General features: G+C 44.4%; 1 protein-coding gene across 3 annotated transcripts in view; it reads left to right on the top strand.

The window, feature by feature from the left end:
* LOC119436329 (uncharacterized) overlaps positions 1–27,565 on the top strand; it is an 89,837-nt gene that overhangs the window by 35,696 nt on the left and 26,576 nt on the right. Inside the window, exons 7-14 of one of the 3 annotated variants that reach the window (XM_049657068.1) lie at positions 6,623–6,665; positions 6,786–6,838; positions 9,627–9,669; positions 11,229–11,278; positions 12,232–12,267; positions 12,819–12,861; positions 15,452–15,516; positions 18,046–18,118. In XM_049657068.1, the coding sequence (XP_049513025.1) occupies positions 6,623–6,665; positions 6,786–6,838; positions 9,627–9,669; positions 11,229–11,278; positions 12,232–12,267; positions 12,819–12,861; positions 15,452–15,516; positions 18,046–18,118 (406 nt within the window). Of the gene's footprint in view, positions 1–6,622; positions 6,666–6,737; positions 6,839–9,626; positions 9,670–11,228; positions 11,279–12,231; positions 12,268–12,818; positions 12,862–15,451; positions 15,517–18,045; positions 18,119–27,565 lie in introns of all 3 variants that reach the window. The other 2 variants (XM_037703153.2, XM_037703154.2) reach the window with 2 other exon arrangements.

The following is a 27,565-nucleotide window of genomic DNA, read 5'->3' as shown; positions in this document are numbered from 1 at the left end:
CTATTTTGCGGTTTAGGCGAGCTACAGGAAGCGTACACTATACGCTTAAAACCAGACGCAGACCCCTACTCGCTGCTAGTCCCAAGACGGGTGCCCATTCCATTACACGGTGCCGTCAAGGCAGAGCTCGACAGACTCGAAAAGGAGGGCGTGATCAGGCACTTGAGAAAGCCTACGCCGTGGTGCGCCGGTATGGTAATTGTACCGAAGACGTCAGGTTCATACCGCATCTGTGTCGACCTCACCAAGCTGAACCAGGTAGTATTGCGAGAGCGTCACATCTTGCCCACCGTAGATCAAGTTTTGGGACTTCTGGGTAATGCGCAAGTGTTCTCGAAGCTCGACGCAACATCCAGCTTTCATCAAGTAAGGCTGGCAGAAGAATCTCAAGAATTAACGACATTCATCACACCGTTTGGACGTTATTGTTACCGTCGGCTGCCATTCGGGATAACGTCCGCCCCAGAATACTTCCAGCGCCAAATGAGCTACATTCTTGAAGGCCAGGACGGCGTCGTGAATATGATCGACGACATTTTGGTTTTTGGCCGAGACAGGGCAGAGCATGACCGCCGGCTTCAAGCAGTGCTGGGTCGTCTTAGGAACGCCGGGCTGACCCTCAATAAGTCTAAATGCAAATTCGGTGTTACAAGCGTCAAGTTCCTTGGGGTAATTATTAGTGGCAGTGGTATTTCGCCAGACCCAGACAAGCTTGCCGCTATCAGGCGCATGGAACCTCCGGTCGATGTCGGTGGTGTTCGCAGACTATTGGGCATGGCCAACCACGTGGGACGGTTCTTACCACACTTGTCAGAGGTAACGGCACCCATTCGTGGATTGCTCAACAAGAAAAGCGAATGAGCGTGGGGACCAGCCCAGCAGGATGCGTTCCAGAGGTTGAAGGATCTGATGTCGTCCAACATCTGCATGGCGAACTACCACCCACTGCACCAGACCATCATATCCGCAGATTCTAGCTCGTTTGGCTTAGGTGCTGTTTTGCTACAAGACCAGCCGAGTGGGGAACGTAGAGCTGTGGCCTACGCATCACGCTCCCTCACACCAACGGAACAAAGGTACAGCCAGACGGAAAAGGAAGGCTTGGCCGTTGCATGGGCAGTCAAGTGGTTTGACGAGTATGTCTGTGGTCTATACTTCACCGTCGAAACTGACCACTTACCGCTCACGTCACTGCTGGGTTCCATGGATGTCGATGCTCTACCGCCAAGAATCCAAAGGATTCGACTGAAGCTCATGAGGTACCAGTACAAGATTCTGTACGTTCCGGGGAAGCTGCTGGCAACGGCTGATACTCTTTCAAGAGCCCCTATCACACCAGCATCCACCGCTGAGGGAAACCAAGTAGAGTTGTATGTGAGTGAGGTTGTCAGCAGCATCGAGCAAGACACACCAGTCGACCTTAAAACAGTGGGTCAACACCAGTCGATGGATGGTGAGTGTGTCGCTCTTGTGAAATACTGCAGACAAGGTTGGCCCCGAAAGAGCAAGGTTCCATCGAACCTCTTGAAGTATTGGAAGTACCAAGGGGAGCTGACGGTATGCAAGGAATTGCTTCTTAAAGGAGGGCGTCTTGTGATTCCGGAAGCTCTGCGGAGGGACGTTCTGGATGCAATCCATGAAGGCCATCAGGGCGTGAACCGGTGCAGGGCACGTGCCCGCGACTCTGTTTGGTGGCCTAACATAGGCAAACATATTGCGTCAATGGTTCAATCATGTGAACGGTGCGCAACTACTAGAGTTCAGCGGGCTGAGCCTTTGCTACCAACACCTTCATTGGAGCGCCCATGGCAACAAGTGGGGGCAGATTTGTTCCACCTGGAGGGACAAAATTTTCTGCTGCTTGTGGACTACTATTCACGCTACCCTGAAGTCATCACACTACGCAACACTTCCAGCCAGGCGGTTATTTCGGCTATCAAGAGTGTCATGGCTCGATTCGGCATACCGGAAGTGCTCCGAAGTGATAATGGACCCCAGTTCTCGTCACACGAGTTTGCAAGTTTTGCGAAAAACTATGGGTTCAGTCACGTTACTAGCAGTCCTGGATACCCCCAGTAGAACGGGCAGTGCACACTGTGAAGGACCTCTTCCGCAAGAGCAATGACTGCTTCCTGGCACTGCTAGCGTATCGCGACACGCCAGGCGTCACGGGTTACAGCCCATCGCAGCTGCTCATGGGTCGGTGGTTACGAACACGCGTACCCAGGGACCACGGCAAGCTGTCTCCAGAAATACCACCACCAGACATGTTCTCCCAAAAGGACACCACCGCCAAGAAACGGCAAGCTCGGAACTTTAACCGTCGCCACGGGGTGCGAGAGCTTCGGGACCTCTCTTCAGGGGACGAAGTGTGGGTAACAGATGCCGAGTGCCGTGCTCAGGTTCTCAGCAGAGCCCAGCGGCCACGCTCGTACATCGTGGAAACACCCAGGGGTGTAATGCAGAGAAACCGACGACATCTGGTGTCTTTTGCAACCGAACAGCCCACTCCAGATTCAAGAGCATCATCCCCTGATAAACCAAATCTGACATCTCCCACCTTATTTCCAAGCCCGGGGCCAAGCCAGGAACAAGCATCACCCGGCAAGCACGAGAGTAGTGCCAGGCGGGACACGAGTGACATCCCCGAAAAGGTTACAAGGTCGGGAAGGCGTGTGGTGCCACCCAAAGTCTGAACTTGTAAATGTGACCTCGGAAAGGAAGATGTAGTGTTGTGTTGTATTCCAGCCCACGGTGGTGCCACTAACACCACTAACACTAACGCTGCTTACCCCTCTAACAGAGGGCGCCATTGAAGTGGTTCCATTTCATTCTTGTATATATACCATGAGAATAAACACCGCCGGGCACTTCGTTTGTTACCGGCTCAGCCGAAGGTCGCGTCGTTCCTCCCGTCTCGACAACAAGAGCTGCCTGTACAAATTCCAAACGAAGCCATAGATGGCTTAGGGCGAAGCCCACTTCCAGGTTTTTTTCCCCAATATTGCTGAAATGTTTTCCACAAAATATTTTTTATTTTCATTGATTATGCTTATTCTCAATGTGCTTTCCACATTTAGTTAGAAAATAAACCTTTTCTTTCTGGGTATTTATGTGTCTTGTCCTTAAAGAGTTAATGGGACAATATATAATGCAATCAGCAAATATGCGCGAGGCCAGATAATATGATTTTGGGAAGGACATTAATATAGATAATAAACAGTAGGGGACCTAGAATTCTCCCCTAAGGAAGAGAGGGATGAAGAGAAATTGTCAACAATGATGAATTGCTGCCTGTTTAAAAATTGCAAAGCCAAGATAATGTTAGTGAATTCAATTTTAATGCTGATAATTTTACAAATAGGCGACAGTGGGCTGCACGGTCAAATGATTTAAAAACATCAAGAGATACAGTGAGTTTGTAAGTTCGAGTCTATGTTAAAGTGAAAATCTGTCATAAATTCCAGTAGTTGTGTCTCACATGACAAACCTCTACTGAATCCATGCTGATTATGGAAAAAAAGTTATTAGATTTTAGGTGATGGAAACATGGGACGTGATAATGTGTTCCATCATTTTACAGCATATGCATGTTAATGATATAGGCCAGTAGTTAATTAAATTTCCTGTTACATTCTTTAAATATTGGTACCACTAACAGTTTTTCAGTTTATAGGAATCTGACCTGTCATTCGACCGGAATTTCAGTTTGTGTTTGGACATCATACTTCCGCAATAACCGGAAGGCGGAAATGGTAGTTTTTCCTTTAAATAACCGTATCATACTTTTATGTATTCAAATATTGAGTTGTTCTGAACTTACATCTCTGGTGCCATGACGGCACCCAAAATTCTGTTTGAATTATGGGAGCTGGAATTATTGGGATTTCACTGTATCAGGTAAACGCTATAGAAAGTGAAACACACCAGTCTTTTGCACCCTCTGAAGCCGTGATTTATGACAGCGGGAACTAATGCCAAAAGGAAGGACTATAGAGTAAAAGAATAAAAGTAAAGTAGCTACAGAAATGTCCGTTTTTTTGTTTTGTTTTTTTCATTCATGTCCATTAACCTACTCCATAATAAAAGTATTCTGCTTCAAAACCAAGTTTTTCTTTCTCCAGAAATTGCTCCATTGTTTCAGCTGTCCCACCCATGTTTAAAGAAATCGTTGTTTGTCAGCAGTCCGCATACGGCACCGGCAACAGTCACTAACGGCGCACGCGTTCGAACGCGGGCAAAATGCCGACGGCGGCGACAACAGTTCTACGCGTTGCTGGTGCTGTTGCATGTCCAAGTTTATACAGCTGATAAAACTACTATCCTTACTCCATATAGCTCTCTACTAATTTGTTATCGCAATAGATGCTTCGCCTTTCGGGTGAAACTGCAACATTTTTGACGACACGATTAACGTGGGTTTAAATTAATTGGATTTGTCGGTGTCGTTAGTGCGAATAGCAAACGAAACGTAGTACTTGCAATCCAGCCGAGCCTCCTGGCTGAGACAGCCGGTGCTTGGTTTCCGTCTGCGAGATGAAATTCCGTCGGATCGTTGCTCCCGATCACGCCAGTGGTTTAGTACTAGGCGCAGCTTTGCGAAACACGCATAAATTCGAAATATTTTTTTTCTATCAAGAACTGTTTCATCTTAGAAACCCGCTGTAGCCGATTTTTAAGTCACTAAAAATTAAATTATGGGGTTTTACGTGCCAAAACCAGTTCTGATTATGAGGCACGCCGTAGTGGGGGACTCCGGAAATTTTGACCACCTGGGGTTCTTTCATCATCATCATCATCAGCCTATATTTTATGTCCACTGCAGGACGAAGGCCTCTCCCTGCGATCTCCAATTACCCCTGTCTTGCGCTAGCGTATTCCAACTTGCGCCTGCGAATTTCCTAACCTCTTTAACGTGCACCTAAATCTAAGTACACGGGTGTTTTCGCATTTCGCCCCCATCGAAATGCGGCCGCCGTGGCCGGGATTCGATCCCGCGACCTCGTGCTCAGCAGCCCAACACCATAGCCACTGAGCAACCGCGGCGGGTGATTTTTAAGTCACTGTAAGCGACAATAGAAGCGATCGCCTCGGTGATCGGACCGGCGAGGTACCGACCCTATGGCGATGCCGCCTGTATAGGCCCGCGCAATCTGAGCTGTTGGCCGTGGCCGTCCGATCGCTCCAACTCTGTACTAAAGGCTGTTGCACATGCTGCGACTGGAGCGAAAAAAAAAAAAAAATCGGTGCGATCGCACGCGTCGCAATGCGATTTTTGAGGGCTCAATTCACATGATTGCGATTTCAACAATGCGACTGATGCGACGCCTAGGGTTGTTTGCTGCCAAATTTTGTGGCATAACTCGTGTAATATTTCAAATGTAATGGAAACATATGTGCGTTACAAAATTATTGACCAGTCTTTAATAGGAGAAAATAATACGCATGTTTTGTGTTATAAAAATGCTTCAAAGTTTAATTTGTTTTGGAGTGCGCAACAGCGGTTTATGAAGTTCAATACAAGGAGACATGGCGGACGTAAACAGCTGTTCACGAGCTGGTTGTTCAGCGCTGTGTGCTGCCGCCGCGTGGGAATTCTCCGGGAGAAAGGTGGGTAGGTGGAGGGGCCACGCTTTACTGCGGCTAGCATTCTAGCCACCCTCACCCTCCCGCTCCCGCCGGGCCGGAAGGTTTCGGGGGGAGGGGAGGCGTTATGCGCTGCGAGCGACCGCGTGCGGCTGTATCTTGAAAGCCATCTGCGGCGGGTGCAGAGTCCGCCCTCCCTGTGTTTTCGCGGCTAAGATCGCGTTGATGCGAGCGCCGGCACGACGCTCAATTCGCTCGCTGCTGCTGCTGTGCTGACTCGCTGGCTGTTGACAGCCAGTTTCCGCGGTCATTGAGTGAGATGCGTTCATGTTTGCTTGTGCTCGTGTGACACCATGCTTGTTAATTTAGTTCGTGTGTCTATGTTTACAAGTTTTTATGGCTGATAACTACTATCCTTACTTTGTCTAGCTGTTCACTAATTTGCTGTCGCAATCGATGCTTTACCTTTTGGGCTAGACTGCGACTTTTTTTTTTTTATGAAAGGGATTGCAGCATTATATACAAGAGCTATTCTGCTGCTTAACCAGCATGTTTCTGTCGCATGCTGTTGCCATTGATATGAGTTATCACTGTTGCTGGTGTCCATATACAGTTATAGTAGAAGAGATTTTGTATATCGAAAAAATATGTTTTAGAAATTTCCATGTTTCCTGAATCAACTGCTGTGGGTATAGATACTTAGATAGTAGGCTTGCCATTGCACCAAAAAAAGGGGAGTGCTTGACGATTGGTTGTTGTTCCCTTCCTTCCTAGATATAGGGAAGCACTTGGAAAAGCTTGGGTACAGCTAATTAACTGCACCTGATGTTGTGAAACCTTTGCAAAGTCTTGGGTAGATCAGACTGGTAGGACTTCCAAAGGGTGTGAGCAGTCCTTTATACAACGTCACTGTCTTTGATGCGCAAGTTGCTTGGATTTTTATGCATCTTCAAAGCTTTTAATGAGGCTGGCTGTTCAAATTCGCATCAATGACTATCAGCATATGCGGTTATTTTTTCATGTCATCTATGTGCAGGAAACCAGATTTGGCTGCTGGTGCTGCAGAGCTGGCTACTTCAGTGAGTGTCAAATGGGCTTTGAAAATATGACTCATAAACTTCAACAAGCTGGTCTTTTTTTTTTCTTTGCAGATGTCTCATTCTTCGCAACTCGAGACATCTCATTCTTCGCAGCTCGAGACATCTCATTCTTCGCAGCTCGAGACATCTTCTCATGAAAAGCCGCATACATTGTAAGTTTTCCAATTATATCTGGCATAGGCACCAACAAAGGCAAATGCAGTTAAGGGCAATAGAGGATTAGATGCAGTGATTATGAGACCAGGAAATTTGCACATACCGGGTGTGCGAGGTATTTGAGAACACTACTCCTTATAGCCATAGACACAAGCAGGCTCATCATATCTATCTAGGCGTGCGGCTTCTTGTTGGTTGACCCCTTGTCATTCATACTGCGCAGTTTCTTTAAAGATGGAAGCGTACCAGTTGATGCAGGAAATGAAACACCATTCTATACTCGTCGCCCTGGCCGCACACCACAGCGACTTGAAAATTGCTACCTTTCTGAACGTAGCGAAGTCTTTCGTTTACAGGGTGCGGACAGAACTGATGTGTTCTGGCAGTGACGTGGCATCTGTGGCAAAAAGCAAAAAGCACAGTCAGCGGTCAGACGTCGTCGGAACCCCTTATTTTCTCAGGCGACTGCAAGTTGTGACGACCCAGGGAAGTCAATGCGGGCCGTTGCAAAGGAGCTCCAAGTCGCAGAGTCAACTGTCAGGCTCGCTGTGCATGAGGACTTGAGGTACCATTCCTATGTCATGAGGAGGGGTTAATTCATGTCCGATAAAACTCGGGAGAATCGTCAAGCACTTGCTAAGCAAGTTGAAGAGAACTGAGAAGCCTGGAATGTTCTGTTTTTTTTTTTTTTTTTTCAGATGAAAAGAACTTTGACCAGGACCAAAAAGTTAACCCCCGTGACGACAAGTGACTTTGCGCAAGTGCTGATGAGGTGCCTACAGTGATGCGCACAAAATTTCAGGCATCTGTGATGCCGTCGTCGGGGGACGTCATGGCGCCACACTTTTTTGCAGAACAACTCTGCGTTAATGCTGCCGCGTACGTGGAGGTGCTTGCCACCGTTGTAAAGCCCTGTATAGAGACTGTTTCGAAAGGAAGACCTTATGTCTTTCAGCAAGATGTGGCTCCCGCCCGCACCGCCTGCGTCACCCAGGTGTGGCTGGCTGACAACTTCTGTGACCATGTCACGCCCAACTTGTGGCCTCCTAGTTCTCCAGATTTAAATCCGCTCGACTTCTGGGGCATCGTTGAGGGAGAGGCCAACAGACAGCCGTATAATACAAAAGACTCGCTGAAGGCCGCTATTGCTGACTCAATGGCCAACATCCTAGTTCCCCAGATTTAAATCTGCTCGACTTCTGGGGCATCGTTGAGAGAGAGGCCAACAGACAGCCGCATAATACAAAAGACTCGCTGAAGGCCGCCATTGCTGACTCAATGGCCAACATCTCTAAGGACCACCTGATCCGTGCATGTAGCCGTTTCTGAAGCCGAATTGAATCGGTTATTGCTGTGGATGGTGGATTCTCTGAGTAATTGTGGAAATAAACCATAAGAGAAGTACAGTATAGACCACTTATAACATAACCGCTTATAGTGCAGGACCAGATATAGTGCGGTCTTTTCAGACTCCCGTTAATTTTCCCATAGCACTCCATGTATACACGATCGCTTATAGTGCAGTTGCGGGAAACAAAATACCGGCTACAGTGCGGCTGCCTGGGAGTACGGAAGTCAGCGGAGATGGCGAACGCTCCCCTCAAACGGGCACCCCAAGGAGTGCTCGAGGAAGAAAGAGAAACGAAGTGGAGGAGAAGGGCACGTGGTGCGAACGAACAGCCAGTGAGGCTGAAACCAGAATCTTGAGTGCGAGTTGGGAAATATCACGGCGCGCATAGCGAGCGAGGGCCACGAAACTGCCAACGCCGGCCAACGCTCGCTTCACGATAACGGCAGTAAACGAAACTTCAGAGAGCGGGCGGCGCCGACACGGCACGGCGAAGGGCGCACGCGAAGACCGTGGAATGTGAGGGAGGAGGGTGGCAGGGAAGTGAATTTCGCCTCGGCAACTCCGCCACTTCGGTCTCTCTGCACCGTAGCCGCAGCGTGCAAGGTCAACACGTGACTAGAAAGTAAAGGAAGCATAAAGCAGAAAGAAGGGTTCACTGCCATTTTCTACGCGTGGCTACGGTAGCGTGGCTGAGACATCGGCACGTACACGCATGTTCCGGCGCAACGCGGAATTGGCGACCTTGCCATTTGAGAGAGGGTGAAATTTCCGCCGCATTTTTTTTTTTTCTTTCTTTTTTTGTTTTGTTCGCGCGCGACATTGAGTAGTCTCTCCTAAGCATTTACTGTTTGGCGGTGCCGGAGCAATGCCGGTCGGAGGCGCCGCCACGTGAATTATTTCAAATTAACGAGATTCGACTGTAAATTGAATGCAAACGTTCTAGCTGCATTCCTTGACTGTCGCATATGCGTGGTGGCTCAGTGCACATGTTTTGCATTTGTGCGGGCCTTAAAAATTGTTGCTTTGGTTATAGTGCGGATATTCGCGACTCCGGCGACTTACGTTATAAGCTGTCTACACTGTATTTCCCCAAGTTCGGTGAAAATATGTCTCTTTTTGCTGGAGGTATTCTTCTCTGCCCGAAGGCAACTTTGTGTTCTCAAATACTTCGTGCACCCGGTATAAAATGAGTTTGGTTGGTGCTGGACAGGGTAGTTGGTGACTTCTGGGAGAGACTTGTCCTTCAGTGGACCTTCAGTGCTGGTGATGTTGACATACAGAGAAGTCGCTTATGGAGCTTCACTTTTTTTTATGTACAAGTTACTTGAATTTTATACACCTTCGAAGCTTTTAATGAGGCAAAATGTACAAATTGACAACAGTGTCCATCGATCAGCACATGCAGTTATTTTTGCTTCATCATCTCTGTGCAGGAAACCAGACTTGGCTGGTGGCGATGCAGGGCAGACTTCTTTGGTGAGTGGCTTTGAAAATATGACTCACAAATAAGAGTGTGTGGATATGAACATTTTTGAATACAAATCGAATATGAATACTTATCTTAGAATATCAAATAATGATGTGCACATGCATTTCTTAGCATGTATGGTTACTTAAAGATGTTGCGGATATATGCTGTCAAAGGTAAGAGATCAACTAGTGATTCATTACAGTATACCGTATACACTTGTTTACTTGACTCATGTTAATTTTGTAATTGAGTAATTCACACTATCTGCCTGGTCTTGCCAACCTCTGCCTGTTGTACAGCATCAAATGCCCATATACTGAGAGGCGTTTGGTCCTGCACCAGTTGTCACTCATCACACTTGCTGTCAAGCAATAAATTCTGTATTTTGGGTGGTCCTGCAAAAGTAACAAATTAACGGGGAAAAGCTGCACTTGCACCCAACCAAAACAAAGTGGTACTCTTTTCCATGACCATTGCTTAGAAAAGAACTGCTAGAACAAAGTGCTTCTTTTTATTTTTTCCATTACACGCCACATGCAAGCAGGACCTCTGCAGCACAGCCTGTGTGGCAAGCTCCTTCATTTGTTTTTCTCAACTGTTTTTATTCAACCCACTCACTGTTGTCCAAGTATTGCATTTGCAAGAATATAAAGCAGCTACAAAAATAATGCGAAGTGTGAAGAAGAAGGCGCTTTTGATTGCACGCGAAAAGAAGTTTTGAGTGTAACCCTAAGTAAGTGCACATTATGCATCTGTATTCATTTAGTAATGCCTTTTAGCATACTGTGATGCGTATAGACTTTGTGGTAATGCCCATCACCCACGAGGTCTGTATACGTCCCGTGTCCCACTCAGGTGCGTATCGTGGTTTGAATTGCCCGTCGCTCTATGCTGAAGTGTAACACGCATGCAATACGCTGTGCTGAGGCGTGACATGGGAATTCGTCAGTGAGCTGGCATGTTCACGTAGTGAGGCCACATGGATGGGTATTGCTGTTGAGGATCGCCCCATTGAACCAACACTTACAGAAAAAGCATTCTTCTTGCAGTTTGATTCCTTTGTACAATCGCCCCTATCCTCATTCATCTGAGCTCTAAGTGAACCTTCACTGGGCCTCTTTGGTTTGTCATCCCAGACTGCCCAGACTGCTCAAGACGCTACATACGCAATGCTCATTGGCAAAAAGGATCGCTTCGGCAGTCCGGGTGTGGCTTTCCCACAAAGCTTCGACGTTAGGTGGATGGGTGCACTTTACGAGCTTAATTCAGCCACCAGCACGAAATCATCACACAATTCATCACAAAATTAGACACATATCCTTAGATCAGATAGAAACAAACACTAAGAATTGTGTCTCCTCCCACATAGCCAGCAATATATTTGATTTGTTTCAAATATTTGTATCCTACTGAACATTCAAAAATGTCTGAATTCCTAGTTTTCGAATTGAATACTAATATAAAAAATATAATAATCGATGGTATTCAAAATTTTTGAGTGTTTGCACAGCTTTGCTCACAAACTTCAACATGGGAATCTTTTTTTTTTTTTTTTTTCTTTCAGATGTCTGGTTCTTCACAGCTCGAGGATTCAGATGAAACGCTTGGAACAAAGTGAGTTTTTCAGTTATGTTCAGCATAGGCACTAACTGGTGTTACACGGTGCACTTTCGATCGCGATCGAGCCCAATAGGGATTAAATTTCTTGGTCACAATTGGCTTCTTTGCGCAAGTTACGGGAGGGAGCCAATCTCGGTCGAGAAATTCGATGGGGCTCGATCGCTGTTAAAAGTGGCCGTGTGATACTGATATTAGAAAGGCAAATTCAGTTAAAGGCAACAGAGCATTAGATGTAGTGATGAGACCAAGAAATTTGTTTGTATAAACTGTATTTGGTTGGTGTAGGATAGGGTCGTTTGTGAGCTCTGGGAGAGACTGTTGTCCTTCTGTGGACTTGAGCTGGTGCAGTTGGCAGTGATGTGATTGCTGCTCCAATTGCTCCAAACTGCTCTAAAAGGCAAATCCTGCTACATTTTACTACATTTTCACTAATGTGCTCCAAAGTTGCGCCAAAAATTGTTTTCTTCTACTTTAAAAAACAAAACTTATCTCTCGAGTTCGAGATGCCCTACTAACTACAAGCATCATCATCCATCACATGCACTCATCATGAGCGCGCATGGAGGAAGTAAAAAGTAAAACGTGGGCGCGAATGTAGGGCTACTGTGCGCTTGAAATGTGGTGGCTCCGCTCATTGCTAAAATGACGCTTTTGAAGCGAAGAGGGGAGAGCATACAACTTTCTTAATAATGCTTTACGGAAAAGCATTCCACTCTACAGTGAAGCCTTTTTTGCGATGTGACTTTGCGGTGGTTTGGTCAAATGGGCATGTTATGGCAGAAAATTTAGTTAAATGCTAGTCGTTGCCCATGCTACTGAGCTTGTTTCTCTTTGTTGCACTGCTGCCGTTTTGCTGTTTGTGGGTGGTGTGAGTGAGCATTGCACGCTCCTAACACTCTTCCATGGCCAATTTCCTCAAAATTTTGTCTCTATGCACCCTTCTACAGTTCCAGCCATTCTTGCACCCAGCCTCCTGCAAACTGGTAAGCTAAAATAGAGATTAGAGAGGTTTGTAGTCATACTACCATCATGATGCTGTAGTAGTCTTTCTATCGTTATTCCAACTTCATCTAATTTTGGTCACACTCTCGTTTTCGCAGTCAGTTGTCATCCCATTGCCATCATGGACTCGTCGTCACACCGTTGTCATCATTACTTCATTGTCATACATGGGATTCTCATTTTTCAGCACCACAACATTATCTTGAGTCAAATGTTTTTTGGTAAAAATGTGATTCTTTCCTGGTAAAATGGGACTCCTCCTCTGTAAGCTCTCTTGCTTCTCTCAAAGGAATGGTCTGACATTTAAATGTGCCTTTAGATGCCTGTTTTCCTGCTGCTCCAAAATGACCTTGGCCAATAAAATCACTGTGTTGGTGATACAAAAAAGTTCCTTATACAGCTTCACTGTCTTTTCCTTATGAATTGCTTGGATTTGCATACATCTTGAAACTTTTAATGAGGCAGGATGTGCAAATTGACAGCAATGGCCATTAGCGCATGCAGTTATTTTTGCTTCATCATCCATGTGCAGGGAACCAGACTTCGCTGTTGGTGATACAGAGCAGTCTGCTTTGGTGAGTGCCAAATAGGCTTTGAAAATATATTTCAGGAACTGCAACATGCAAGTCTTTTAATGTGAAGCATTCTTGCTTAGTTCAACCCAGTTTCTTGATATGACAGTGGCCGTTTTTGTGGGCCAGCCCTGAAGATAGTGCAACCTTATAATGTGAGCCGTTTCTGTGGGTACGCACAACTTTTCAATGAACCTCTTTGATGACAACTTTGGTATGTGTGATTGGGTATGTGCCTCATGGACGACCACTGGGTATGTGCCGCTCTTCAATAAAGCTCTGTCATGCCTGTTTGGGTCACTGGTTATCACGACAACAACAAACAACACCATCACTCGCAACACCATGCACTCTGCGTCAATTCTGGCCATTTTCATGTGCCGATTTCGAAGATAGTGCAGTCAAAAATCTGGGCTGTTCCCTTGGGTATGTGCCGCTCTTCATTTAACCTCGTTAGACCAACTTGGGTATGTGCCATTGGGGCCACTGAGTATGTGCCGCTCTTCAATGAACCTTTTTGTGTCGAAATGAACCGGAACAGAAAACCATACCCGAACTGCAATTTTGGGCTGAACTGAACCTGAACCCTAACCAAACCTGAACCAGAAAAAGAAATTATAGGAGTGATTACCGGTTCGGCACGAAGCGGGTCAAGCATATAAGGCGACCACGAGTGCTTAATTGTTGCAGGATTTTTCTAATAACTACTACTTCAGTCGGTGCATCCTACAAGCAGATTGTTACTGCTAACGAGTTGCATAGTATGTGAGAATGGGGATAAACAATGCGTATGTGCTGGTAACTACGGCCACCTTGGCAGAGACGCTTGCACTTCTGAAGTCAGCCATGCCAGCTCTGTTCCGCGGTCGAAAAGTTGTTTCAGATGCTTTGCTGAATCAGCATTTCTGTTGACACACCCAATTCGGCTGTTAAGTCAACTTGTCATTAAATCTAGATAAACATGGAGAGCGGAAAAGACGATGTCCTCGAGAAGAGATATCAACGAGTTCAGCTGCATGACTTATTTTAACCACAACACCGCGGTCGCTAATGATTGCTGTTACCTTCTCAGTGAGCGGTAAACTGCGGCTGTAAACATCATGCGAAATCTGTTTTGTTACATGCCATGGTTCAACACGTTTGGTTCTGAGCCAAGCAGAGTACAACGCTATTTGTGGGGCACAGTGTGCTTGCTTTTGACTCCTTCATCTGCTCTTAGCCAGCACAAGACTTTGCGCCACTTGCAGATGCACAAAAATGATCGATGCAGGGTTCAGCACAAATTGCCCTTGCTCATTGTTCAGGAGGATCAGCGTCCTCACCTGCTTCTAAAAAAGCATCAAGCTGAGTGGAATGTCAAATGCTGGCTTGTTTCTTTGCTACAAACTAGAAGTTTGAAATTTAAGTAAAAAATATTCAGCTTTCTTCTCTAAAATCATGTCATGATTGAAAGACCATTGCTAATTGTAGAGTACGACATAGAAGTTCCTAAGATGCTCCTTAATTGCACTTCTGGAGCTTTTCCTTCAATGTAGATTCATTTTTCAGCAGCCAGGTGACGTCACAAGATCAGGGCACCATGCGTGTTAAAGTAATGGCTGTTGTGCTGCAGGTGATCGCAAGGAATGGAGGCATTTCACTTAACTTATGACATTGCTTTAACCTTGGTAGCCATTTTCACCTCTTGAACATGTTATAGCAGCTAATTTTGTGCTGCCCAAAACCTTACTGCCAACATTTTCCTGTGGCGTACTTCTGTTAATTGCAGTGGACTCATTTTTATTTTTATTTATTAAACAGCTCAAGCTAGTTTGTAAAGCAATATTTTCATCAGTTTATTATGGATTGACAGATTCTGTATTGTGATCTATAATTTATTATTGTTTATACAGCATTCGAAGTGCGAAAAACATGGTCAAGTCAAAATCGTCATATGTGTTTTTTTGTTAGTTCAGTTCTTAGCACTGCCGTCCAGGGGGCATGTAAAGGATTATAACTACACAGCTCTTAATTACGCTGAATAGAGGTATATTTGTGGCTTTAAGTGTTGACTGTTAATCAGATCGTGGTTTTGGCACGCAAAACCCCATAATTTTTTATTTTTTTTTATCTGGAACCTACCTGGCAATTACAATTATGGGTCTTAGCCTTCTGTACTACCAATTATTTGTTCTGACGTCAATAGAATGAAATACTTAGAATTGCTAATGAAAGTCATTCATAGTGACAGTTATACGGTACGTTACGTTGAAAGTAATAGCATCTGCTTGCTCAGTAATGAAAGAGCCCATGATGATCACAATAGAATCCCACTAAAACCATCTTAGATGGAGAGAAAGGTTTGCTACATCAATTGAAGCTTGTCACTCTAAATGATACGATTCTTTTCTTGATGGAGCAGTTGAGCCTGCCTAGCATGATAACTCAGTTAATGGCTTGTAGAAGGAAAAGAAAAGATAGGGCAAGTACTTTATATCAGGACTTTTTAAAATACTATTACCCAGGTTTGTTGGCACTCATTTAATAGGCTTGTGTGTTGATGTAGTTTGTGTGACCTGACACTTTTAAATTCGCATGATGTGATACATTTCAGGACGCTTACATGGCAACACTCGAAACTGTTGGAGACCTAGTCTTGAGGCAACAACAGGAGCAAAGGTAAACACTATTCAAGTCCTTACTTCTGGCATTGCATTTGTTACTCGCAGTTGGCAGCAACACAGATGCTGGCCATATGAAGTCCCATCTCATTAATCCAGCTAGCAGCAAAATAAGCAAAATAAGGCAACAGGCTTTGCTATCTTACATGACGCCAGCAGAATCTTTAACTGCTGTTGACTTCCATTGATGCGATACTGATGGGACATAAAAAACTTGTTTGAATTATCCAATGTTTGAATTAAATGAATGGTTCGGCATGTGTGGGTGCCTTTTGGAATTTTTCAATGGTGCCCAAACTAAAGAGCAGATCAAATTAACCTGTCAGGTTAAAAATATGTCAACTGTACAGCCATATCAAGCAAACATACAATTCAGCTAAGGTAAGCATAAAGTAAAGTTTCTTTTTTTTTTTAATGTAGAAATATGGATAAGGGGCGTGAAAGTTGTGGGTTCTTGGTGTCTCACAGGAGACCAACCACCGCGGGTTCGAGCTTAGCGAGCCACAGGGCCGCGTCAGCCGTCGCCTCCAGCACCGCTCGCGCGCGAGCTCAGAGGCCGCAAGGGGCTACCGAGCGACGCACGCAAAAACACAGTAAAGCCCTGAGTTGACGGAAACCGTTTACTGAAACCGTCGGCACCAGCACTGCACAAACGCCCGCACGGAGGGGAGCCAAAGGGGTCCCGCACCAGGGCGAAAATACAATAACAGGTGCCTATAGCACGTCGCGGCGAGAGCACAGGCTCAAGCTGGGACACGCCGCTAGGAAAAGTCCCGGCGGCTATGCTACTTGCTCTGGCGATAACGAATGGGTCACTCGCGAGAGCACGGGCAATACCCTTCGGCTTAGGCTTTCGGCAAGTGCGGCTCGGCGAGGTACGACCTCGCGCGAGCACTAATGGCACCGCTCGTCGGCTTAGCGTCGGGAAAGGATCAGCACAAAGTACGCGCTCCCCGCACGGGCAAAGGCACCGTGCGCGAGCTCCAGTCCTAGTCACAAAGGTGTTGGCGGACGAGAGGAAAGCATGAACGTACCGTGCGCTGGTCCCGGAGAGAAGTCCACGCTTCGCCGCTAGCGGCCGAAAACCGGCCGCGTAGTGACGTCAGCGCCCCACCCTCACCGCAAACCGCCGCGTGCGCAGCGCCACCGCGGGAACCGGTTAGGCGGCGCGGGCGGAGAAGGAGGCCAGCGGGGAACGATGGCGAGGGATGGCAGAGCCCGCGCAATGGCACCGGCGCCTCCCTCAATCCCCACAAAGTGGACAGAAAGACAACTAGCTGCAGGTGACAGCCTAACCCACATCTTCCGCATTACACTCCATCATTGAGCTGCCACAGTAGTCATTATCCTCTCCACTTTCTTGGGTTTCACGTATGTGTGCTAGATATAACCCTTGAAGTGTTAGCCAGTGTGGCACCACACATGGCCATGGTGGTGGATGTGGAACATCCATTCGATAGCAGGCGAGTTGTCTTGTTTGCCAACTTTCATTTTACTTTTCTTTGTTTCTATATTTCAATTAAAGAATAAGTTAGTTCTCCTATGCTTTCCCTGGCTGCATTATCTGTTTGCTTCACATGGTTGTAACTGACAAAAAGTTGCATCCTCTTATTCTCAGTAGGGGTGTGCGAGTATTCGGTACTTTCAAATAACCAATTGAATAGTGTCCTATTCGATTCGGTCTTCGAATCAAATAGTCACTATTCTTAAATGTGAATATTTTTCTAATACTTTTCCAAAATTTCAGAATGCCAACTGCGCCTAAATAAAAATAGAATTGGAGCAAAAGTATGGTAAATTTTCAACTCCGCGGTTCATAGTATAGACATAAAGCATTGAGAACTTGCATAGTGGAGCAGGCTACGTCACTTAGGCAGCCATTCTTTGCTGGCTATACAGCAATCATTCGCACTCTCTGAAGAGTCCTGCGTGTGTGAAGAAACTAATCGATTGCTTCTAATGCTCCAGTTGTGCTTTTAGTAAACAACGCTTCATAACGTACTGTGTAATGACAGAAGCTTGCCAACTTTAAGAATACTGGAATGTGAACATTGTTTTATAGCAATTGTGATAACGGCTGTTCATTATTCGAAAACCGTTCGAATAGTATCCGATATTCGCTTCTGGCAGTATTCGGTTCGTATTAGATTCGGTTTCAAAAATCTCTATTTGCACATGCCTACTTCTCAGTGCACTTTAGAGCTGTTTTATGGAAAAAAGAAAGGCATTCATTGCATCACTGACACTGAGTGAAATTTCTTCTTTAATAAAGTAACCTTAAGTGGCTCACTGTAGTATATGTTGGATAGCGCTTTAGCCTTAGCTTTCCTTGTTCCTTTGATATGAAAGTGTTATACAGAGGTCAAAATATTTTGCTATAGCTTTTGAATGTTTTGCATACAAACCACGTCAGTGGGGCCCCCTCTTTTTTTCTCATTAAACAATCCACCTCCTCTTACTTAGTTAGACTGCAAGCCAGCCTTATGCTTTCAATGAAGTCATTCATTTATTGGCACCACTGTTGCAGCACACATATTCGTCACCTTTGTCAAGGCAGCATTGTAGCAACTCCTGAAAATTCCGTGAAGACATCCATTAGAGTAAGTGTGCACTGTGGTTGGTGTAAATTTTCTTGACCTTGTAGGTACTACATTTTCAAGTGTGTTCCACTTTTTATGTTAGACATTGATCATTAGTTCTTAATCAGATGGTTAATAGAGATTCATCTTGAAACTGCAGCACGCACAAAAGAAACGAGGACAATAAGGCAAAGGTAACAGACTGTTACTTTTAACAGTGTTAACAGTGTTTTAACAGTTTGTTTAGTAACAGTCTGTTACTTTTGCCTTATTGTCCTCGTTTCTTGTGTGCGCGCTGCAGTTTCAAGATGAATAGCTACCAACTCGCCCAACTTTCAGTACTTTTACAGTTAATAGAGAGCTTTAGAATAGGGGCCCCAAACGTATTGGGGCCCTAAATAAATAGCGTCGAAGCCACTGCACGAGACGCGAACTGCGTTTAGGTTTTGCGTTGGGCATGCTATTTCACTGATTTAGTGGGAACCTCAAAAGCTGCCCCAAAAGCTTTGTGTCAACAAACATGGTGGCACCCATCAAAGCGACGGCTCTAACCTAGCACGAAACTGGGCTCGATTAGTGGTAACCCGTGATGGTTGTAGGCTAGGAGAAGTGACTGCGGTTATCGCATTCTCTCGACTAATGTGTGTAATCAACATTGATTCATCAGATGCTGCTAATTCTGAAATAGATTGTCAATTTCATGGCTCGTAGGCCTAACATGGATTGACTTTGCTAGTGAAGGCATGTAAAGTTGGTTACTCAAAACTAAGCGCAACAAATTGCTTACTGCTAATAGAATAACATCTAAATTGGAATCAAATGCAAAAACACGAAAGTCAAAATTACTCTTCTTATCATAAAATGGTATATTTTATTTTAATATTTATCATAGCTTTTCTTTGACGCTGTAGTGACGCTGCAAGCGCAAGACGCTATCCGCAAACGCAAAGCCCTATTCTAAAACTCTTCACTCATTCATGCCCCAATATTAGCACCCGCAATTCTTTTTGGGACCCCAAACCTATTCTAAAACTCTCTAATAGCCTAACATGGAGAGCTATTGAAGCTATTAGCAGAGAGCTATGTGCATTACTTTACTAAAGCAATGTGATTTACATATGTGCTATATATACTTTACTTGGGCTCTGTTCAGTGTCTTCGTTTTCGTGTGCGTGCTTTCTTCCCTTGAATTTAGCATGCCTTATTTGAGTTGTCTGAAAATGAAAACCTGCTTTTCTTGCCGACTACTTTAGCTCCGCAAAAGCTTGCCATTTTTCCTCTGTATGTGTTGTTATCTGCATCCAAGTTTATTATTGTTTTTTTTTTTCCTTCACTGATATGTGTAGTACCTCATATCTGTACAATGCCTCTTCCGTGGTTGTTTATCAGGCCTTAGTTTTTGCTGTTCTAAGTAACACAAGAATAATAGTGCTTAGGTAGCTTTGTCATGAGTGGCACACAATTCATGTTTATCAGTATTGTATAATTGATCCAATAAGTTACCTGTAGTGCAATCTTTTTGTTGACAATGCACAGGAACAAAAAAGTGTAAGTGCTGATGGGCTCTCATATACCTGTCGCACTGGAAGATTTAATGTCATTAGATTAAAATGACATTGGCATTGAATTGATTGATGAATAATTGATCGCTACACAGATACATTTAGTGCAATTAGAATCGAATAAGTTAGAGAAACTCGTTCCCTTTTGTATTCAAAGTGAATGTTTACCTCTACCTCACACACACACTAAAACAAAAAAGTATGTCATTTGAAAATTGTGTTATGGCAAGAGGTAACAGTTTTTGCATCCTTTAAGGCATTTATTATTTTCACGGAAAAAAAAAAAAAAGCTGTATACTGCAGGCTATCACAAAGTTCTTACTCTATGTCTCAGCGGCATTTGGGCACCGCTTCTCCGCTTGTTACCTATATTGTGTATACTTGGGCGCCTATAAGTATGGGTTGCTTGTGTTATTTCATTAATTTTACGAATATGCTGTGCATGTTTGTGAAAAAATTAAAATAGGGAGTCTGTATTGCATGCTGTCATGCTGCAGATTGTTTACCGTATGGGCACAAGTGTGACCGCATTTTTGAAAGCATTGATATATAGACAAGGCACGCTTTTTTTTCCAACCAGGTGCGCAGGGTATTTGAGAACACGACTTGGAAAAGCCATAAACATTAACATTTTCTTTATTTGTGTCTAAGTGCTTTACTTCATGCATGCCAACCCCTCTGCCATCTATCTAGCACATTTATTCCAGGATATCAGCTTTCAGTATGACGCCTGAGATAAAGCGGTACATACCCGTAATCTCCTTACATGGCAACCACAGCTTCTTGGAGATTACCACTTTCTTTGAATGTTGCGAAATCAGTTGTTTTTGGCGTGAGACAAGAGTTCTTGGTCAATATAATCTGAAATGACAAATTGACACTGCCCATAGTCAGGTGCCATTCAGGCAGTTGAGTTTCTCCAGCAGGTGGAGATCATGATGAGTGAGAACCCTGAAAAATCGATTATGGGCATTCCAAAGCGGCTTCGAGTTGCAGTGAATATTCAAGCTTCCTATGCACGATTTCATTGAGCACCACTCTAAAGTAACAGATTTCTTGCTCCCACAGCATCTGCGCAACCCAAGGATGTCTGGTTGTGAACTTGTGCGGTGACGTCACCCTTAATGTAGCTTCCTAGTTCCGAATATCTAAACCTGTACAGTGCTATGCTATGTGTGGCAGGAGTCACTGAGAGGGAGACTAACAAGCAGTTACACAATGATAAAAACTCGATAAAGGCTGCTATTGTGGAAGCACTGCCCAACAGCAACATGTGCTATTTGATGAGGGCATGCAGCTATTATCAAAGCTGAAGTCAGTCAATAATTGAGGTTGAAGATGGTTTTATTTAACAGTCTTATAAAAAAAAGCAGCAAAAGAAACACTAAAATATTTGGAAAGAATATATCGAATCTTGCCTGAAATATTGTTGCTATTCGTGAAGTCTTCATTATGTCTTCAAATATCCCTTGCACCCGGTACTATGCAGTTCAATTTTTTCATTAAATGCTTTGTGCGTCTTGTTTTATTGCGGTGGCTCAGAAAGTATATGATGATGCACTGGTGGGGAAAGCTTCGGGATGCTATTCTCAGCTGCATTTTTATAAAGGCAAAGTGGAAAAATGCCTGGAAGTGTATATTTCAATCTGTATGAGAGAACTGCCAACTTAAGGTAATGAAAGTTCTCCACTACAGTGTTCTTCAAAGCGTAAATTTACTTGTACAGCAGTGGCATAGCCAGAAATTTTGTTCGGGGTGGGGGGCTCACCTTGCATCACGGCCTCATCCTTACAGAATTTGTCGAGGGATCAAATATATGAATAATAACTGCATTGCCGTTGCCAATGCCATTCTATATTAGATGCTGCAAATGAATTATTGAACGCTACGCACGCTCATGACAAGTAAAATATGTATTTTTTCATAAAACAATATATTCCTATCTCCCAAAAATTGTGGCTGAAATAACTGGTATCAATGCTTCCGCGTTTTCGTGTCTATTTAATAAGCAAAGAACACATCACGTGAACTTCAAACCTATATCAGTTCGAAACCAGCAAAGCAGTGCATGCAGCTAATATGAAAAACGTAAATAAAGGCCATAAAATTAATAAGTTGAGGAGAAATATTTTGATGAATATATGTCATTCAAGAACCGTGTTTGTACATATGCAACGGCCAATGATGCTGTCCTTCGTTGCAATGGATTGCGCAGGATCAGCTGTTACCGGCCGTGTATTGTGAGTAATTGCACTGAAATTATAGTTGCAAAAGTGAGTACATATAAAAAGCAGGAGTTCTGCAAAATATACATTAGAAATGCGAAGATAAAATGCACTATACAAATGTGAAGGTACAATTTGATAAAGGGCAAAGAAAGTGTCGCTGGAAACAAAGTTCACTGCTTGTATACACAAAATCTCGCAACAAGATATTGAAATATACGTATAAGTCACCAATAAATCTATGTATCTAAGCAAACGTCACTGTATATGTTGCGTCAAACAAAACAAATAAACATGTTGCGCAGTCACGGATAGTAAACTTAACATATAGAAAGACAGACAATCCAGGCAAGAAGAAAACTATAATAGCAGAAATCGTGATATGTACTTGGACCGTCCTGCTCTATATGGGTAGAATAATAGAGGAAGATGCTGAAATCAGTACGAAAATGTGTATTTTAACTGCCTGCACAGCGGCAACAATTATTCTGCACCCAAAATTAAAGAAGGGTATTGCTTCGTTTCAAAAAAGAAGTAAAATCAGGTAGTTAAAAAGGAAAGAAAAGGGCAAACGAAAGCCACACGTGATGCGGCAAGTTGAACTACCCAGTATCCGAGTGTGTTTGTTGGGAAACACTGCGTGGGCCGGGCTTTCAATGAGCAAGGTCGGTCAAAATCGGCTATTAATGTCCCCGTAATTTTCAAATTCACATGATAATTTTAATCATAATGCTAACTATTACAATAAATGGCAAAAATTTCTGCGGTTTTAAAAGCTAATGAACAGTCATCTGTTTTCATAATTACGAGCTTATGTACCTGAAGGAACAGAGCTTTTTACTTGCATCGATTTTTGCGGCTTCATTATCCAAAGTACAAACTTCACTCGGCGGAGAAGTTAAGCGAAGCGGTCAATGACTTCGCACACGTTGATGCCGACGTTTCTGTGGGCGCATTGAAGCACCAGCCTAACCATGCTTTCCTCAGACATTGTAGAGCGCAAATAGTTTTATAGTAATCTCATGTTTTAAAATATTATCTCTGCGCTGGCAGTGGTCACTGGAAGGGTGACTACAATCTTCAGCAGTTTGTACACATTTACATAGAACCTGCAGTCGCATTGAGAGCATCTATTCCAGTGCTAAAACCTAAAAACATTTCTTCGATGTCATTGGCATCCTTGTTTGGGTACCTTGGACAAACAGTAAGCTGCTGGATTCCAACAATATACCTCGTTTCGTCAACAAGTACGGAGAAGCAGCCTGCAGTCTTTACTTTTGCGTCTAGCCTTTCTGTGATAATTTCACCACCACAAATTTCTATAATTTGGTTTTGTACATCTGCGCTTAAATACGAGGCACTAGGTGCAACTTTCCAAATGGTTCTTCAGATATGTATCTCCACAATCAGCTCGCATGCGAAGAAGTGCTCTGAAAATACCAGTATTTTCAGCGGGGGCTTTGCTTAAAACCATAGGACCACTGTTGCTATGGCCACGGAGAACCAGATCTTGTCGCCCCCAAAAAAGAACTGTCTCAATAATACGCCGTTAACTTTCTTCTGTTTTCTCTTATTTTACTTTACATGCCCTGATCAAGCTGATCGATCACATTGGGCGCGCTTCCTGAAAATGTTTGGAGAAAATTATCAGCTACAAGCTGACAGTCACGGTGATATTTAGTATTTATGGGTGTGTGGAAGATTGCGAGCGCGTGCTTCCATTTCTGGAACGGCTTGAACACTAGGGCTCTCCAGTGCGCGCATGTTGGCCCAAGTTTAAAGGAAAATTAAACCCATAAAGTTCCAGAATTTTGAAAATCTAAAGCACTCCTTTAGAGTCAAGAGTTAATGAGAACTTTTTACCCATAAAGTTTCGGAATTGAAATTCATGCCCTCCGTAGATTTCGCAACCGCTGCGAGACGCCGCGACGTGCCCGCTCGCTATCGAAAAGCCCTGAAACTTTGTGCTCGGATGGGGCTCCTTGCGTTATGCAACTCCAGGTGCATGGGCGTTGCCACGAAATCCAGCCCGAGTTCGCAATGTTCGTTCCGAAATGTCTTTTCGAGCATGAAAAAGACATTGTAGATAAAATCCAGAATGATTCCCGGTGCCGGTGGTTGTTTTGGTCGGTGGTGCATGACAGCACGAAAAATTTTTTTTTTTTTTTTTTGGGGGGGGGGGGGGGGGGGGCTGAAGCCCCATCAGCCCCTGGCTACGTCCCTGTTGTACAGTTCTTGTTGTGTACTGGCTATTTTAATTGAGGTGCGTTCTTTGCCTCCAATTCTGTAAATCTGTGGCACAGACACGAATTTCATAATCTACAATGGTAGTGGAAACATAGCCGAGCTTTAGTCTTCTTGTTATTGCAAAGAAGCAAAAAAAAAAGCACCATAAGTGGCCAAGTAACTTGGCCATTTTATCAGGATATAAATTTTTAGAAATTTCAATATGGAACATCTATATGCATTATTAAAAGGTTTTACTTCAATAAAGCAGTGCTCCGATTTAAAGTGAATGAATTACCTTTTCACTTTACACCTACTTTGTTCTGCTTTTCTCGCCAGTTTTTCTAAACTGGTCGTTATTGCTGTCATTACTGAATCACATTTTTTCCATGCGTAGCACCGGAACTGGATAAATGGCATAGCTGCAATGGCATTAAATCCTCCAGTGTGACAGCGGTATTAGTCGACCTTTTGTTGACCTTGTGGTCTAGCTTAATCTAATGAAAAATTCTAAGAGTACAGTAGACTTTCATTAATTCAACTCCGGCTAATTTGATCATTTCTATGGGCTAAAACTTCAGTTATTTCAATCCTGAAATAGGCCTCCACCGGGCAATTCGAAATTGAGTGGTATTTTTGAATGCGCTTGGGGCTTCACTGGTGTGACCCAACTAGTGACTCTGATGGCTGCAGTGCCTGTCTTGGTGGCACTAAGGAAAGTGAATGTGTAGGAACATGTTATTTTCTGCAGAAAATGCTTATTTTTAGCCTGCCCTAAAACCATTTTGAAGCAAGAATGGTAGCTCACAGTGAATAATTACAGTATTTAGTTGATTCTAGTGAGTGCATTTTTTTTCCCAAAGAAATTTATCCGAAAATTGCCTATGTGGTGCATTCGGACGCATACCAAAAATACATTCACAACTCCCCTACTGTCAGAGTTAGCCTAGACAGCATCATTGCCTTTGCCATCACAAGATGGCGACGGAACAACTTCTCGCATAGTGGCAACCAGTTTCTTTCTACAAAAATTACTAGAGGAATCTATGGCGCTGTAGTCGTTCAGCTACCGCGGGAATGATGATTAGTACACAAATGTGTCTAATTGTTCTTGTGATGTTATTATTGCAAAAGTGTTATTTGACGACTACACGATGCCAACAAGTTGTAAAGCCAAGGAAAGCATAAGGAAATAGTATTGTTGGAGTGTAAAAGTATAGATTTGCAATAAATGGCTCCATGTAAGCTAGTTGGTTTTTGATCATGGATGTGAAGTAGGTGCTGCATAGTTCTAAGACACATTAAGAAACGTATGATTTGCTTCGTATGTGTCCTGTTCAAACTATGCAACCCAACTTTGCATCCATGATATAGATATTCTACATCCGCTACTGTAGATGTAGGTTAGGTTAAGACGCTAGGTTACAAGTCGAACCTCGTTATAAATAAGTTGCATTTGACACAATGCACTTGAACCATATTATAGCGAAGTTGAAGGGGAGCCGAAATTAATTCTTTATATCCGTTACTTCGTTATGTCCATTATTGCCATTTACTACAATATATGGCCAATGGGGTGCAGAAGTCAGCTTTGCGGCCCCCGGTACCGCTCACGGCCATGCATGCGATGAAATTTGAATAAAACAAGAATCTTTGGCGTGTGCAACACGCCACTTAGCAGCTGACTCGACAGCCTTTAGAGAGCTGCCTTCTGTTCCACTGTAATGGCCTTTTGCGTCCGATTTCCACTTGACTCGTTGCGGTCGAGCAGCACGTGGTACACAACACAGTACTCCGTTGTGTGATCGAGGAGGCAAGCGAACTTCGCCGCACCCTCCGAGATTGCACGGATGCCAGTGCGACCTCGGAGGCCACGCTCAGCTGCCAGCCCGCTGCGCGCACCGCAGGTTAAGGGGAGAAGCGAATGCACGGCCTGGGCGTGACCCAGAAGCTTGCGCCGGGGAGGTCTCTGAGGATAGTTCCAGCTGCGGCTGCTTACACGGCACCTCATAGAAAAAGAAGCTAATGCACTAATCTTTTGCACTGCTGCGGGTAGCTGCGCAGCTTGGTGCGACTCGTGCAGGCTTGTGCGTTACCTCCCTCCCCCCCCTTCCTCGAGATTGCGCCGGGGAAATCTCGAAGGCTACGCCCAGCTGTACATGCCTACGCGGCGCGCCACGCAGAAGTGAATACACTAATCTTTCGCACCACCGTGCACCGTGAGGCGGCTCACGCAGCCAGGCAGACGCACGAGAGAGAAGTCAATGGAGAAGTGCGATATTGATTCTAGCCACCCTAATAGTGAGCTGTGGCTTGTGCGCAGGCGCGGGGACGCAGGAGTTTTTAACTGCCGCGGCTAATGAGTGCCGGACCTCGCGGAAAGCAATGTACTCGGCGCGCAACGGTAAGGTATTTCTGGGTTTCGGAGATGAATTTAGTTCGGTATATCCTTTGGCAGAGCAATTTCACTTCGTTAAAACGACGTTTTAAATACATAGATCTCTATGGGGATTTCAAGGGGAATTTCATTTACTTCATTATAGTATCCATTATTTCGTTATATCCCGGTTAGCTATAGCAAGGTTCAAGTGTAATATCTTCGTTATATCCTATAATTGTTATAAGCATGAGTGGTGCACTTGCGCCAATTTTGCCAGATTGTTACATTCGTGACTTGCTGCGCCAAAACAGTAAAGGTGCCTTGAATTGCGCAAGAGCCACTCCGAAACACTGAGCACAACCACCAAGGGTTCATGTTCAGGCCAGTTTTAGAGGAAAGTGGCAGCTAGGCAAATAGCCAGGGTTTTCTTAACTTCAGCCTCGGGATATTGGGAGTTGTCACAATTGTAGAGTACTGCACCATTTCAACGTGCCTTTCGCTGTATTCAGTGCAATAATGCACGACCATATTAGTACCCCCGTGAACCTGTGTTTGTGTTTTGTCGCAGACTTATTGGCTACTGTCGCACACCCCATGAACAAGACGCCAACACCGGGCCAAATTCCAAAGCGGACTTATCAGCATCCGAAAATAACCCCAAGAAAGCAAGGACAATTAATAAGGGGCCCTCTGGTGTGCCAGCAAATGCTCCGCAAATGCTCTCCGCAAATGTTTTGGCCAAGCGGTGGTTGCAACGATCATTAAGCCATAGAAATATTATGTTTAACGTCGAAATGCAAATGGAAAAGAGCGAAGTGCATGAACACGTTGCCAATTGAGACTGATAATGCGCGAAGGAACTTTCACTGAAAACCTGACTGGGTTGATAATGTACCCCAAATGACCATGTTGACTGTGGTTACTAACACATGCATTGGTGATGCTGATAAAGGAATTCAGGGTAACGGCAAGCATGTCCAGTCTTTCATGGCATGAATGTCAAACTGCTGCACGTCAGCTACATCCATGGGGGAATAGCATGTTTGTAAATTCGCGAAATCTTTACTGATGGTTT

The sequence above is a fragment of the Dermacentor silvarum genome, chromosome 1 (assembly GCF_013339745.2).
Source record: "Dermacentor silvarum isolate Dsil-2018 chromosome 1, BIME_Dsil_1.4, whole genome shotgun sequence".
Classification (NCBI taxonomy): domain Eukaryota; kingdom Metazoa; phylum Arthropoda; class Arachnida; order Ixodida; family Ixodidae; genus Dermacentor; species Dermacentor silvarum.
This window is presented reverse-complemented; position numbering and strand designations above follow the sequence as displayed.